The sequence below is a fragment of the Netta rufina genome (assembly GCF_964035555.1).
Source record: "Netta rufina genome assembly, chromosome: 7".
Classification (NCBI taxonomy): domain Eukaryota; kingdom Metazoa; phylum Chordata; class Aves; order Anseriformes; family Anatidae; genus Netta; species Netta rufina.
The window spans coordinates 15,445,045-15,461,724 of NC_140130.1; the positions used below are offsets into that span (position 1 = coordinate 15,445,045).

At 42.2% G+C, this 16,680-nt stretch overlaps 1 protein-coding gene across 1 annotated transcript; it reads left to right on the forward strand.

Annotated features, from left to right (window-relative positions):
* Nucleotides 1-2,095: 2,095 nt before the first annotated feature.
* Nucleotides 2,096-16,469, forward strand: DUSP29 (dual specificity phosphatase 29; the record flags this gene model as incomplete). The annotated part of the gene is made up of 3 exons (XM_084290382.1): nt 2,096-2,280; nt 11,720-11,940; nt 16,222-16,469. 3 exons carry the CDS (start codon nt 2,096-2,098, stop codon nt 16,467-16,469), a joined length of 654 nt encoding a protein of 217 aa, XP_084146508.1.
* Nucleotides 16,470-16,680: the final 211 nt, after the last annotated feature.

A 16,680-nucleotide genomic window follows, 5' to 3' on the forward strand; every position in this document is an offset into this window, starting at 1 on the left:
TCCTAGGGAACAGCTACCGGAGGCACAGAAATGGGACTTCGCGTTACTCGCAGGCACACAAGACAGCGCAAGGCAAGTTTGCTAAAAACAAATTCTCAGAGCCCCTTATACATCTCAGAGGACCACTTAGCTAAACATCATCATGTTTTAGGAAGCTTGGCTGAAAGATAGATCCCCTTGCCAGTGAAAGCAAGCCAATTTGTGAACAAAGGTGTATACGTGCCAAACAAAAACTGAATCCACAATCTTGCCTAGCTTTGGAGTGCGAAACCAGGCATTACTTGGCTTTTTCAAGTCCTACAGAGAAACAGAACACAACAGGCACAGAAGAGCCCAAACCAACAAACTGGCCCCCCTGGGCATGCAGGATGTCAGTGAAAAATAGTCATCCTGCTTGCAGGAGAGCTCTGTAACTACCCAGAGTTTTATCATGAAAAGGCCACAAATGTCACCAGTTGCCAACAAAAACAAAATGTGGGAGTCACTACTCTCTCCCTGAATTTTTTTCCTCAAGTAATCAAAAACCTAGAAATTAATATAATTTGAAAACCCCTTGACCTAAAGGCACCCAACAAATCACATGGGGACACCAGCTGCCTCGTCTGTCAAGACAGGGCAGTGCCACGCCTGAGCCCATGAGTGCAGCACTGCATTGCTGCAGCTGTACTGCACACACAGCTGGCACGGCTGCTGCTAGGGCAGGGTTCCCATGTCACACACACTTCACTGGGTTCCACCCAAGGTCCTTCAGCTGCCTGGGACTAGGAAAGTTAATTACAGACTTAAAAAAATAAAAAAGAAAAAAAGAAAAATCACACAGCAAACTAACAAGATCTGTTCAAGGGACAAGAATGTTCTCATAAAACTATGTTCCCTGCCACATCCTATGGCAGTACCTTCATAAAGGCAAGGATGGGGAAGGTGCTGTGACTCAAGACAGTCAGTGGCCATCACACAGACAAGCCTTTAGCTTCACCCACCAGCTCCAGGCTGCCCTGAGCTCCCAGTGCTCATAGTGTCAGCGCCCACTTCCTTAGTGAGGCACAGCCCTGAAGGGAAGCAGGGAGGATGGAGAACACATAACTGGGGTACAGCTAATGAGCCAGCAACTGAGGGATGCCAACCATGTAAGGGAACACTAAATCAGGATGGCAGCTGAGGAAATCACAGCAGGCAAAAGAAAATCTGGAGCTTGAAGAGATGCAAAAAGCTGACACCAAAAGATTCAATACTAACAGATAGATCTGACACACTATAGCATGTCCAAGGAATGTGTTGTTCTCAGCCACGTTAATGATACTCTGATTTTAGCTACAAGTTAACATCACACCATTGTTCCCTTCTATACTACATCCTATAGTAGTGCTCCTCCTACCACTCAGTGTGTGTGCATCTACATTTAAAAAATAAAAATAATAAGCCCGAAAGCCTGGAAAGAAGGAGGTCCTTGCTCCTTAGCAAGAGCCCACCCTGCTAAACAATATTTTGTCAGTCAGTGGGAAGGGAATTGATGCTAAAAAGCAAACTCTTGTTCCTGGAAATAGCCTGCATGGTTCATTGTGCAGGTCTGCAGTAAGATCTTGAATGTACAGAAGTGGTGCACTCAGCACTGACCTGAATGGGTATGCTCAATCTCATTGGGTTGCTGAAAATCAAATACAGGAGAAGCCTTTAGGAGACCTGCACTTTATGGAAGCACCACATCTTACGTTTCCCCCACCGAGTTCTAGCTACCCCAAGATTCCTCGGATCAGGCTGCCACACCTGCCAAATTCTTACCACTGGACTTTCCAAGAAACAAATTCCCAGTGGCAATCAAACTTCAGCAGTCACAATGCCTTGGCTTTTGTTCCTGTTGCTGGTGAGCTCTCACAAAGCATTCCTCACCTGGTTCAGGGGAGGCAGAAATCCAGGTGACAGTTCATCTCTGCCACTCAGCAGCTGCACCCACCTCACACCACGTCCCATCACACCTAGCCAGTGCTGCCCCCAGTGCCCCATAACCAGAGCAGAACTCACTGGCTTTGTGCTTCTTGCCTTAACGTTCTGTTTTGGTTGCATTCCAGCTTCCTGCACAGCCTGGGCACACCACACCATGGACAAAACGCCATCAGCAGGTTTGAACACTGGGAAGAAAAACGCATACATGGCAATCAAAGTAGATCCCGATGAGGATTACTGTACCCCAGGTGCATTTGAATTGGAGCGACTCTTCTGGAAAGGATGCCCGAAGTACACTCATGTCAATGAAGTCTGGCCCAACCTCTACATCGGAGATGAGTAAGTGCCTGCTACCTCTACGCAGATGATGAGTAAGCATACATAGTACATCTCTTCTACCTAGGAGATGAGTAAACTGTACTAAGTACAGCTCACAACTGTGTCCTTACACAGTTACACTGACTGAAGGGCACTTCCTAGCTCTCTTGTACCATAGCTTTGTGCCATAGCTTAGGTTGGTTTGAACTCAAAATGTAATTCTTGAAAAGTGACCGAAAAGACAGCTGAACTTCCAGTTGTATTTCTGTGCTTCCAAGCTTGTGCCTGCATACATGGAGTACTCTGCACTTCCAAATTGCTCAAGAGATTAAAACAAATGGTACCCTGCTGAAAGGCAAAGCTGCAGAGATGCATCTCACTGATCAGACCAAATGTGATTTGGAAAAAAAAAAAAACAACAAGCCTGCAAAACAGACTTAGCTCTGTGGAACACAGGACTAAGCTGAAACAGGCTATTCCGACATGCAGAGCCAATTGACACGGCAGACAGGCCGTCAGAAAATCCCCCAACCCAAACCCTGAGCAGAGCAAGAGAGCCGTTCTTACCCCTTAGGCATTATTGGTACACTTCCATTTTCCTCCACACCCTTCCCTAACATGACGTTTATTTTAAACCATCACTCTAAGGCACAAGCAGGAGCCCCACTGACTCCAAAGCTCTCAATAATTTTTTTAAAAGGTCCTAAAATTCATCTGTTACCAGCTTATAAAAGAAGAAAGATACACAGCTTTGGAAGTTATGAGGCTCCTAATATCATCGACCAATTACTTTTGTGGCGCCAGAGGCAACAGAGAGACACACTGGAGATCTGGGCTTTAACCAAGCAGGGGCTGCCACTGGAGGGGGGGGGGGGAGGAATTGTCTGCTCAAGAACAAGAGAAAATAGGTTTGAGATGTTTTCTCCCCATCCTATCCTGCCCTTTTTGTTAGATACATGTATTTCTAGTTCAAGATTCAGCAAAAAAGAACAGCTTCTTCTGGCGTTCATTTCCTACTTCCTTGTTCAGTCACCAGAACTATTCTGAATGACATGGTAAGGATAAGTTCCCTCTCACCTCTGTGATAAAGCTCCTGCTTAGCCTTCTGAGCAAAGGGGCCCAAAAAGGCAATGGGTCTTTGGCCAGCTGTAGTCCGTAAGCCCAGGACACTCTCCTACTGACTGTCTTTCTTGTCACCGTGGCTTGTTACACCTTGCAATTGAGTAACTGCTAAGAGCTGTGACTCTGAATAAAATGCACACTTCCACTTAGTACGAACTAAGCAGAGATATAGATAAACAAGCTTCTTGAGAGATATTTACAGCTACACCCATTTAAGCTGAGCAGCTGTTTATTTCTGCAGGGGACAGGTCTTGAGACAGGAGGAAAAGCAATGGTGCTTCAAGGGAAAACAGGACCAGGAAAAATGAGAGAGCCAAGAGGGAAGGAAAAAGAAGCAGGGAATGGTTTTGTGCAGGGGTGAACAGAAGCAAAGTTGCACCAGAAAATGGGGTTCCCAACAAGATGACTATCATCAGCCAGCTGAAGGCAAGCTGGACAGCTAGCACCAGAAAATTCAAGATGAGAACTGGTCTGCAGGCAAGACGCAGGTTTTGTTACCAGAACAGGCACTCGACTCGAGGCAGGCAAGGTCCAGGGACCTCTAATATTTTTCCTCAGCCAGCTCCACATCTTACTTCTGACCAACAGCTTCCCCTTCAGTGTGTCAGGGGGCTTTGTATTGCTTTATTTTAAGATCTTACTGTAGCCCTGGTCACCGAAGAGCTGCTATGGAGACATGAACAGATGTTGGGTGTATTTGCATCCTTAGCCATGCTAAATTAAGGTTGATCTTAAAAGAATTTAGTGGAGCTCATCAACAAAATCAAGTGAACACACACATGCAGAGTTTATCTTCAGAGCCCTCACATCTGTGCTTCATTCCTGCCTCCTGCATTTACAAGGTTAACAGGACTTGTGACTGCTTATGGAAATGCTAATTAATTACCCTGACTACGTAACCACATCTTCCATCTAATGCAATACAGGCTATCAAGGAGCCCTGTGAGGCCACTCAATCCCTTTGTTACAAGGCTTCACTGCAGATGTTGCCCAGAGGCAATGAAATCTCCATGAGCCTGTCAGGCCCAGAATAATCAAAGCCTCAAAATATAACATGCTGTGTTCAGCTCCAATTGAAATTTTCCTCCAGCAAGTTCCAAGGACTTTTAAAAGACCAGACGCTGGAACTTGTAGGAGACAGCCCAGTGATAGGAATAAAGACTGCTTTGCCAAGATTTTGATTCATCTGCTACCAGGATTAGTGCCTGCCTTTGTCCTCCTCACATCCAGAAGCCTTCTAAAGAAATAGAAAAGCAGCTTTGTCTTGCTTCCTTCTCTCACCGGTCACCAGGTTACTTGCATGGGCAGTTTTACTGGCTAATCCCAAACCTGCCTGGTTCACTGCAATCGCATGGAAAATCTCTGCCAGACACACAGCTTGTCCTTTCTTCTTTGTGGCTTGTCAGTGATTGCCTTGTTGCTCAACACGATGTTTATGATTCCACATTCCTGAGTTTCAGTGAATATTTTAACTAAAGACAAAGAGCTCCTAACATTTTTATTTCCTCTTAGGCATCTTCTACCTCTCATCAGGATTTAAGACAATTTCAAGTCTTCCTGTGCTCTCAAACTACTCCCACAGGAAAGGAAATATTCTGGAGACTAATTCCTTACAGGTTATAGACTTTTGGATAGGCATCTGAACTGAGCCTGCACTTCAAGACAGTGAAGGTCTCTGCTTGTTCCTGTAGAGCCCCAGGAGTTACAGTTTTGAGAACTAACACACCTAAGGCTCAACAAAGCATACAGGTAGCTCACATCTATAGACTGGAGCCTATGATAATTAAAATACATAACTTTAAGGATGTTCTTGACTCATGCTCTCCCCTCTTCCCTTCTCCAGAAAACAATACAGTATGTTTCTTTCCAAGTGACTAAGTAGAAAGACAATTTATGTTAATCTAGAAGAAAACAGATGGAACTCACTCAGGGCAACAAACAGTTACCTCCCACTGGTTAGCATTATGAACTCCTAGGACTTACACGAGTATTAATCATAGAAAAATAGGAGAGTATGTAGATTTAGATTATAACAACACTCATGAGGACATAGTTTCAACTCTGTTAGTATGAGAATCTGCCAACTCTAACAGCAGTTTAACAATCCAGAAAATCAGATCTGTAACACTGGACAATAAACTTCTTAAAACACCAACTGTTTCCAAGACAAGTAACACTTGTCATCCAGCCTTCCCCAGACAACATCCCAGTCTACTGATGATTTCCAACACTTGATGAGGCACACAAGTGACTGAAGTTGGGACCAGGAACTGGCTACATCAAATGTGTTTGAGGTCTTTGCTATATAGACAGCTGAGAGGAATTTCCTTTATATATGTTGTATCACTTACAAAAACGTATGCACACACAAGAAAAAAAATCTACCATTTGGGGCTAGAGGCAAATTGGCTGCTAAATCTTTTCCTACTACAAGTTATGAAGATCTTGTTCAGTACTTTCAGTGGTACCAAAAAATTCTTCTAATTCACACTGAACAGGAGGTATCCACAGAAATCAAGCAACACTTAAGAAGGAAAAGGGGATACAATGCTACACTATCACTAGACTCCCTCAGTGCTAGAGGAAACTGGGTCAGTATTATTGGAAATTCTCTACATCTCTCCTCAGGAGGGAGAGCTGCCAGATTTTCTTAAGAAAGTGTCAGTATTGCCTATATTCAGGATGCTTCTTTCTGACACTGACCATCTGGTAAGTTACCATCCTGCATTACGCTTCCCTTCAGTGTTTAAGAAAATGGAAAAGTTTGAGAACAACAATTCCTCTTCTAGTAATGTGTTGCCTCAGATTTCCTTGTGTTTTGTCAATCTGGGTCACGTCTATCTGTGGGCTTTAGGAGACTATGCTGAAACATGCTTACATTGCTCAACCTTTGCACCAAGCTTAAGAGACCTGGCTCTACTTTGAGCTCATAAACGTACCGGTTGTCTAGTCAGCCAGTACCAGCTATGAAGAGCTGACTTTCCCGTGGAGGGAGCTGTTCTGTTCACTTTCCTCACAAGGAATCTCACAGAATTCCTTCCCTTCTTTTAGATGTGCTTGGATTTTTGTCATAAGCCACCTTCTCTTCCCTTGGTTAACTGCTGTTAAGATATTTAATGTGAAGGTGCAGGCTGTGGCCCTTGCAAGTTGTTTTTCCCTCTTTTCCAAATCCCATTGGTTTGGGCACCTTCCTGAGAGAAGTAGCTGGACTAGATCTTGTTCATGGCAGTATTCTGAAAAGAGAAAAAAGAGAATTGATACACTGGAGTTGGAAAATTTAAAGGAAGGATTCTCTTTTACATTATAGCTAATTCACTTATATTGTCGCTTTCAGAAGGCCAAATTTGCTGCAGCACTTGCCTTTGTACAACTCTTAGCTTTAAAACTGACAGCAGGCACAGTTAAAGTCTTGGGCGTGTCCTTTACGTGCCCTTCCACAGCCTAAGAAATGTAAATATTCCCTTAGGAACCATCTGAAAGTGGATGAGATTTTTGTTTGGGTCAGTTGGTCCCTCTGGGTGGTGGTCTGATACTATGAATATATCCCTACATGGAAGTTATTTCACCTCTGACTTTCACCACTTAGGTGGCATTCCCATATCAAAGTACTCCCCCTTGCCTCAGAACTTTCAAAACATCTTTACGAGTCCATCTGTCCTACAGTAAATGCAGGGTCTGATTCAGCAAAGCACTGAGCTTTTGCTTATCCTGCGTTGCTATACAGAGAGGGACTTATGGGTATGCTTAACTTTTAGCATATGTTTATGTGCTTTGAATTGAAGAGCTGATGAGTTTTTACATGGCACCAATCTGCCCAGTTCATCCCTTACTAAAATGAATTATACTGAAATTTTAACTGTTATCTCCCAGTGCCACACTTGACCTCCTCGGTGTAGAAACACATTCAGGGCAGCCACTGGAGACCACAACTGCATCATGTAAGAGGAAATCAAGTGCTAATAGCACAGATGGTGAAGATGTACAAAATGAAAACAACTGAAAGAGTAATCAAATGCATATGGCTTCACCTACACTGGCAATTATAGCAAACTCCTCTTTACAATGGCTACTTTAAATTCAATCACCATCACAAAAATAGAACTATTAATTGCATTTATTAGGAAATAGCAGCACTCAAAGTGGGGAAAAAAGCAAATATTGTTAGCTCGACTATTAGAGTCTGGTATTGAGCCAATTACAAGGGGAAAACTATCTGTGACATTTTCAGCTAAAAGTGAATTAGAAATTGCACAATAAATCCTCCAAAAAGGTACACAATTCATACAACAGTCTCTGCTATCTAACTATCCCATGCTATTAGTCACCTCAACCAACTGTATACTTGCAAATTTCGATGCTTGATGTATTCTTTCTGTTCATCTAAAATAATAATGGTTCAAATGCGGTAAAAACTGCAAAGAAGATCAAAAGTATTCCCCTATTATCCTTGTGATATAACAAGGAGTAGCAGGCAAGATGAAACAAAAACAAAAACGAAAAAAAAACAGGCTTTGGTTCGAAAAAGGAGGCAGTGAAGGATACTTCCACAATAGTATCTACACTACAGATTCAGCTGAGGTTGAAAAGCAAGCCAGTCCTACACAGAAAGCTGGAACTCACTGGGTGGCTAAAGCTGGTCCAAGCAAACATGTCAAGGGGCACGGGCACATTTGCATTTTCAGGTGTATGGCCCCCTACATGAGAACTTAACAGCCTACTTCTGGCACACTACTACCTGACAGTCAACATGCTGCAGATACAGCATGAACTATATGATGGCAACGGCAGTCTCAACACACGCAAAGCCTGCCCCACAGCTTTTATTATCAAAATAAAAAGATGGATTATGGGAGTGAAAAGGCAGATCAGTATGACAAGCCATGGTCCAACTGGGCTGTTTGCCTAGCTTCTGGGGAAAGGCTTCAGAAGAATTAAGAAAGTTTTCAAAAGAATAGCAGAAGCATCTTTTATGAAAACATACTTATCAAGTGTAAGACTCCGGGGATGGAGTGGAAGGAAAAAGCACGTAAGTGCTTCCTAAAACCTTAGTCTTAGTATATGAAGTTTGAAACCAAGCACTCTCATTCCTGAAAGGGTAAATATCACTTAAGCTCTCCTCAAAGACACATATTCCAAAGCTCAAGACAGGCATCTCTTGCAATCCTGTGAACACTATTTTATATTGCACAGTAACTGTATCCTAAGCACCAAGAAAATTGAATATACGCTCTCATGTCAAAAACAGTGGAGTAAATAACTCCCCAGATATCTCCTTGGTACACTTATAATTTACTTAAATGAAGAGATTTCACAGAAGATGATTTAGTCAAGTCTAAGCACTTACAATGAGCTTCGTATATCAGCATTCAAGGTATATCTGTTGCTGCTCCTTACTCCCTTTGCAGGCCCTGGGCAGCACTGAGTGAGCACAGAGCGTAAGTGAGTGTACAGCCATACTCCAACAGGCCAAGGCAAAGGCCCATCTGAATGCCGATGCAAAATGACCAGCTGACTGTCTTATGTTTAATTAGAAAAAGGAGAAGGATTAATCCCATGCTGGGCCCCAAATTCACAGCACGCAGCAACGTGCAAGGCTGGGTATGGAAGACGTGACAGGAAGGGGAAAAACAGAAAAGCCTGGGGAACCAGGAAGTTTCCTCAAAGCCAGGGCACAACACTAGGCCCTGACCTAAAAAGCATTGGCATTTTAAGCACTGAAAGATTAGGCAGCACAACAGCAACTGGATGGATATAGGTTTAAGATTTTCATACTGAAACAAATAAATAAGGCCTGTACACAACCAGCCCTGTGCATCCTAACCAACTCCAGTTCCCAGGAGCTCAGCCAGACTGAGCTGACTGCTTATGCAGTTAGTGAAAGACAGTACCTCTTCATTCTGAACTCCTATTAAAACAACGGGGACACTGAACACTTAAAGATCCTGAGCCATAGAAAAAGACTGTAAGCACACCTGTCAGAAACATGCATTAGATGCACTCACTAGGACAAAAGGCAGTCTCCTGAGAACCTAATCTAGGAAAAAGGAAAATTGGGTTCCAGTTGAATGTAATAGTGTCAAACATTAATATGACTGTCATGTGAGCTACTCTTTGAAGTTGTCCTTGCTCAGAGCATCATCATCATTTAATTCAAATGCTTTTTATTAGCCCGAGCAGTGCTTGCAGAAACTAAGTTTGGTAGTATCTATAGTCCATCAAAACTTGCTTCAGTTTTCCACTGACCTTAACTACAATGCAATACTACTTACTATTCAGCATGTAGGACTTGCAGTAATTCTAGCTGAACACAGTTTTCATCTGAAAACATCAATCTTTCAATTGTTGGATTCATGCTTTGGGCCAAGTCCAGTGAATGGAAAACTTTTCCCTCTATTCCAGGATCAGGGAGGCAAAACAAAGTAAGACCATTTGGAAGCAGAATTTGTAGTTGACATCAAGCAGTCAATTTGGCCGAAACCAGTGGTTATTCACTACCCCTTTATACGGTACAACATTTTAACAGTTTGGGGTTTTGTTAGTTTGTTTTTAGAAGTATTGGCCATCTTTACAGGCCAACACTTAAATGCCTCCGCTGGCCAAGTATATACAGCACATCTACCACAAGACAGAGAATTCTAAGGAGTAAGTCTCCTAAAATGAGGCATAAAAAGAAAAGTCTAAGTCAATCACTGCAAAAAGAACACAAAAAAGAGCGAGTATTGCCTAACCTGAGGTGAAGGTAGAAAGTCACAGTACTAGTAGCAAGATACGACTGCCTCTCTGTCCTCTAGAGTCTACTGAACTTAGGCAGGGATCACATCCCTAACCCAATTTTCATTTATTTTTTAAATCACTGCATGATGGATGTGACATTATTTCATGGCAAAAATGCCAGCAGGGTCATGATATTCCCATTCCTGTCCAGAAGGGAATTTCTGCAGCGAGAACCATCTACTCAGAACAGCCAATTATTATGAGCTTAATTTAAATCAGAAAGAGCATAGGTAAGACCTCCAGTATCTATACCCCAGTTAACTGCTCTAATCACTAGGTTCTTGACTGCTCAGAGTGGGATTTTGACTTTGACAGAGGGTGGGAAGGTGGAGTCAACTTCAAGCCATTCTGAGCTGTCACCACCAGAGTTATGAAACACAACAGGTAGCTCAGAATGAGATCTTGTGTGACAGCAAATACCTTTACACATTGAAGTGTTCAGGAAACATTCACAGAGAGAGGTATTTTTGGTTGGAAAAAGCTGTTTCACATCATGCACTAATTCATTTATGGCAGCAGTAGTTAGTGAAAATATATTAACAGAATAAAGCCTATAGAATTTTTTTTTTTTTTTTTTTTTTTTTTTTTGTAAAAAGCTCAGTAATCTTCCTATGCAGTAATGAAACTTGACAGCTTTTCCAGAACAAAACTTTCCAGAATTAAAAGCTTTCTGTAACAGAATTGTTCAGACAAAACCGAATTTTTACACGCCTGACCACAAATTCTGTACTTTTTGAGGGACTTTAGGCATCTGGCAAGCACTTACAGTAGGTACTGGACACACAAAAACCTAGGATTTCCTCCTCTATCTCACATCCCTTGTCCAAGAGAAGAGAGAACAAAAATACATCTGATATTAAGCTAAAAATATTACTTTCAGCTTTCACTCGAGGCTGAAAACCCATTTTCATATCTAGTTCTTTTTGCTTTGCATCTCTGGTTTAAACAAACATGACAGTAAAAGGAGCCTGATAGGGAGCTGTGACCACAGGAAGGGTGTGGGGCTTTTTTCTTTTTTTTTTCTCAAGAATAAATGAGGAGGAAGAGGGGGAAGCTCAGTAACTTCTTTTAGAGACGAAGAGTTTCTTTTTGAAGAAACTCTTTATCTTACTACTCACATATCACTGACTCTTCCATTAGTTCTGCAATATCAAATGATGGGAGAGAAGGGGAAATCAGCGTTCATGGGTCCTATTTCAAGTTCTGCCACCAATCTGCTTTTACGACCTTAAATAATTCATTCTATTTCTTTCAGGATCTCAAGTTTCTTCTTGTATAAGATGGATAGTAGCCAGTATTCCTGTGTTACGAGGGTGCCAGGAAAATAAAATCATTTTTAAGGTGTTCCCAGGGCCTGGGAAAGATAGTTATGAACTACAGAGGGGTCGTTCTCCATAGATGACAATATCTTAAAATTTTTACAATGGCAAATGGCTGACTTTTGAAGTATTACCAGTTTCATTAACACTTAGCACATACCAAATCAGATTTTGTTGTTGTTTTTCCTGGCTTGCTGGATGAGTAAGAAGCTTCTTCATTTACAGGACGGTTTTTGTTTTAACAGGAAAACTGCGTTAGACCGCTACAGCCTTGAGAAGGCAGGCTTCACCCACATCCTCAATGCGGCTCACGGTCAGAAAAACGTGGACACAGGGCCAGAATATTACCATGACATGGCTGTGGAGTACCATGGAGTGGAAGCAGATGATCTCCCCACTTTCAAGCTCAGCCAGTTCTTTTATTCCGCTTCTAAATTCATTGATAATGCGCTTCAGGATGAAAGAAGTAAGGAGAGTGCTGAAATTGGTTAAAAACAGGACAGTATTTACTCCATCTGATTAGAAGTGTAGTTCGCCACATCCATCCCTGTGGGAGTGAAACAAGTCCAATACAATATCACAGAGAATTCAAAACCAGCAGAACAAAACTATTTGGATAGTGATAGCAACTGAATTTAGGACCTTTCTCACTGCAGTGCAGGGTACCAACCCAACCCAAGAGCCCCTACACCAAGCTGTTGGACAAAAGTCCACATCACAATTTGCATTAAGGTCTCCTGTCCAACAGAGATTTTTTGTTGTTTTGTCTCCTTCATAGACAGCTCAGAGACCGCCAGCCATTGCATAGGGTCCTTGAATTAGCTGTCTTTTCCTCAAGTTAGTCCCTGTTAAAAAAGGTTTAATGAAAACAGGCTGCATAGTGGAATACAAGTTTTCTGCAGAGATTTCAGGCTGTCACTCCACAGCTTCACTCCCGACAAGTACAAAACCCACCTTCCTACCTGGCCATCAGCTCTGCCCCAAGCTGTAACACAGGTTTCTCTCTGCCATCTACCAAGCAGCTGGAGATGGAAACAGCTCTGACAGCAGAGATATAGAAGCATTTTGTTAAAGCCTTTATTATTTCTCAGCTTGATTACACCAATTCATTATTTGCCAACTTCCAGCAGTGTTCTATCAGAAGGTTTTAAACTGATGTGAAGGGCTACAAGCCTAGGCCTCACACTGGCTTTCAGTATCACTCCTCCTCCTCCTCCTCCCCCCCAAATACTTTATCTCAACAGGATATTTTACCAGAAACCAGCAGAGAAACTTAAGACTCTTAGCCAACCTACAAAGACCTTAATACCAGAGTCACATATCAAGTTGCTAGTCTCCTGTCAGCTTCTGTTCTTGGCTGTTTAGCTCAGCTGTAGCAAGCTACTACCTGGCTTACCCCCAAAAGCCAGCCAGATCTTTACAATTTTAGCCTTTCAGTAAATGCAGTCTACAGCAAAAGTCTCTTCCCTTGTTTAGAAGAAAGTCTTGAAAGGAGTTGTTTTAAAATCAAAGTTCGCATAGAAGAGAAATAGCTTCAGGAGCTTGCTTACTTGTGAAGAAAAAGTACCTGGCATTTCAAAAAGTCTGTCTGAAGCACTGCCTTTGGGAAGGAGAGGATAACTAAAACACACCTGTGTCTAGCCATGGCTGAAGGCCAGAGGTCAGTATCAAACCAGAGTAGCTGAAGTAAGAAATGCGGACTTCCTCACTCCAATCACTCTCCTGTTCCTGTAATACCTTTGTCTGCTGCACTGAGGTACAGAAATAAGCACAAGCAAGGCTGCGAAATCTAGGAAAAGCTTGCATTCCAATACCTATAGAGGCAGGGGAGGACAGGACAGGGGGAAGTGTGAACCTGCTTGTTTCAAAACCACATCAAAAAACTGCCCAGCACCAAAGCAAAAGATCCAAGTCAAAGAGTAACTGGATTAATTTCTACCAGAAACAGATCTGCACTGAAGTAGACCTTACCAGCTGCAGTAATTTGTGTAGCTGCACATTGACTGCCACATCCACATGGTTTGTAAACAATGGGAACAGATAGCTAGATATAGTGTTCATCCTATCTCTGAATGCACATCTGGTCTAGAAAGATGTTGTGCATTTCAAGGGCCTAATGAAACAACTATTTAACTGCAACTTCCTGACTGACAGGAAGCACCTAGATTTCTAAATAACATTTTATAGTAAGTAACCAAGTGCCTTTCCCCAGTGGTAGTGAAATAGGACTGCAGAACTCAGTATTTGGGGCTCAAAACTTCTGATCAGTAGCATAATTACACACATTACTACAAAGTCATTAGTTACTCTGCATGAGAGTTCAGAAAATGTGAACAGAGAGAAGAAGGGAAAAAAATGTTTCCACCTTTTGATCAGAACGTGTGAATGAATTTGCTTCAACTGTACACCACACTGCTTGATGTGTAACCTTCACAGCCAGCCGAGTGACCAAATACACTGACTACATGCCTTTACACAACGCTTTCTGCTGAGATGCTCAATAATCAATAATGTAGAAACAAGCTGTCACACAAATGAAGAAGCCTTTTCTGCAACAGGCCAGAAAACCTGGCTTTAAAATTTAGATGCTGTCAAAACAGTTCTAATGCGATAACTCTAACTTCAAAATTTTTGTCATGGTTAAGAAGCTCCCTCATGAGAGCAGTATTTGCAGACTTTGAGCATGGGCAGATGGATGTAAGAAAGATGAAAATAGCTCAGCTGGAGGAACAAACTTTAGAGGCAAACTCAGACTGTTCACAATCATGCATGCTACCTTCAGCTGTGCATAAAGATTTCCCAAAACACAGAATTCAGGCCTTAGGACAGCTTAAAATTTTATACCAGGGAGGCTGGTATAAAAGGAAAGGCACTGTTTTAAGGGACTTCTAAGTTCCCTTCTATGCTGCAGATTTAGTACTCATTCTCTTGGTGCTTTTGTTCCTCAAAACGTAAAACGGAAAAGAATAGGATTTTCTTTTCATGTAAAGATGTCGTGGCAAAAATTACCTTAAAGATGGATTAAAAAAATAAAAGCAATGTGAGAAGAAAACGTGAGACAGATGTAAAGACCTAAACCATTGTACAAAAGACACCCCAACATTTACCACTCCATCTGGCTCTGGAAAGTAAATGCTACATCTAGACAGACTTTCAAGAAGCACAAGCCCACGCTAAGTGACAAGAGTAGTTCAGGGACCTGTCACCACTCAGCAGACCTCTGGCTCTACATACGGCTATTTGATGTTCTCCAAGGTGCAACTGAATATAACTGGCCAAAAGCAGAGAAAGACTGCAGGAGGATTCCCTCTTGGGAAAGATGACTTAGACTGGTCCTTACCATCGAAACTGAAGAGACCACAGAGCAGGACAGAAGGGCTATGGCTCTGTAGAATAGTTAACAGCATTTTGCTACAGTAGGCAGCCAGACTTGGAACATACACTGAAAAGCAAGATCTTAATATTCCTACAAAAAATGGCATTTCAGAAAGTTATATGGCAACTTTTTGCCTTTGTTGATATAAATATGAAACTACATTTTCTCCTAGATCCCTTCCTTCCCACACACACAAAAGCAAAGCTTTCCTTGTCGTCCTATCTTGTATTTTATCACCTCAACAGCAACCCATTTACAAGGTAGGAAGCTGTAAATAGAAGCATGAGGGGCCAAACAAATGAGAGTTTTCATCCGTTTCAAATATTTGGAGTAATAATAGAAGGGATTATCATTTTCCAAGAGAGGAAGAAGCACTTTTAGTTATCAGAGAGACTGGAATTTTGCCAAGATGCCTCTAAGACTATCTGCTGGGATTAGGATGCAGACTGTAACCATTAATCCTCTAGTGTTGGCAGTTCTTGATGCATCCATTACACAGCAATGCTACTTGTGCCAACACATCCTCTTGTGCCTGGAAGCAAAGGAGTTAAATTGGCAGGAGTCATGGCTTTGTACCTAACACTTCTCACGAGGCATAACTGACAGAGATAAACTATTATTGGCCCTGATAGGACTTTTTTTTTTTTCCTGTGGCAATTCAGCTTAACAGGGTGTCAGAGCGCTCCAAATCTACTTTTATTCAGCAGTTCAACCCTTTGTGTGACTCCCTGAAGGGCTTTGCATCATTTTGGAAATCTTTTGAAGTGTTTTGAAACCTGTCAGTCAGACCCAAACCCACTTACTATTACTCTTCTTCCTCCACACCTCCCTGGACACAGGGAATGCTGCATTCTAGCTCGTACCTTAAAACAAGGGCTTTCTGCTACTGGTTCAAAGTTAAACTAAGCAATGGCACAAAGCTAAAACATGAAGCACATCTATCCAGCACAAAAAAATGTTAGCAGAGACTCTGTATTTACTGTACATGTGATGTGATCTAGATCTTGAAGGAAAATGGTGTCAGACCCCCAAAAATTTCCAATTCTGTCAGCCCCTAAAGCATTTGTTATCAACTGTTGCAGAGATAAAATCAAAGATACCTGGTTTAGGATTAAAAAGGCAATCTTCAACGTAGACTGTGTTCAGGTACTACAGAAAGCCTCAGTTTCCCCACCTGCAAAAAGATGGACCTTACAAAAATGCTGGTAAGAGTAGTCAACCCCCCAAACAGAACAGAGGCACTACAGAAAAAGTCACTGTCAAAAAAAAAAACAAACACACAAAACCAAAACAACAACACACACACACATAAAAAACAAAAAACACAACATGCCATTTTCTTCTCTGCATCATCTCTCTTTGTTTCCGCAGACAAGGTCCTGGTTCACTGTGCTATGGGTCGCAGCCGGTCAGCCACGCTGGTCTTAGCTTACCTGATGATTTACAAGAACATGACAGTGGTGGATGCCATTGAACAAGTATCAAGGCACCGATGCATCTTGCCAAACCGGGGCTTCCTGAAGCAGCTGAGAGAACTGGACATAGCATTGGCACTGCAGAGGAGGAACACCAAAAACAGCCTACCATCCAATGACGATGAGACCAGCACCATGATCTAGTGTTGCTCCTGGCAGGACTGTGCTACTGGAAAAGAAACTTCATAAAAGGAGGGGAGGAAAAGGTGTAGTTAATCACACAGTCACAAGGATCTTTTGTTATCTGGAAGGTAAAACATCACAGACATTTCAAATGGTGTCACAGGATGGCAAAAGAAGGGAAGCCAAATTTAAAACGTTTGTTCTTAGGATATCCTAGCTTTAACAGTTCCTC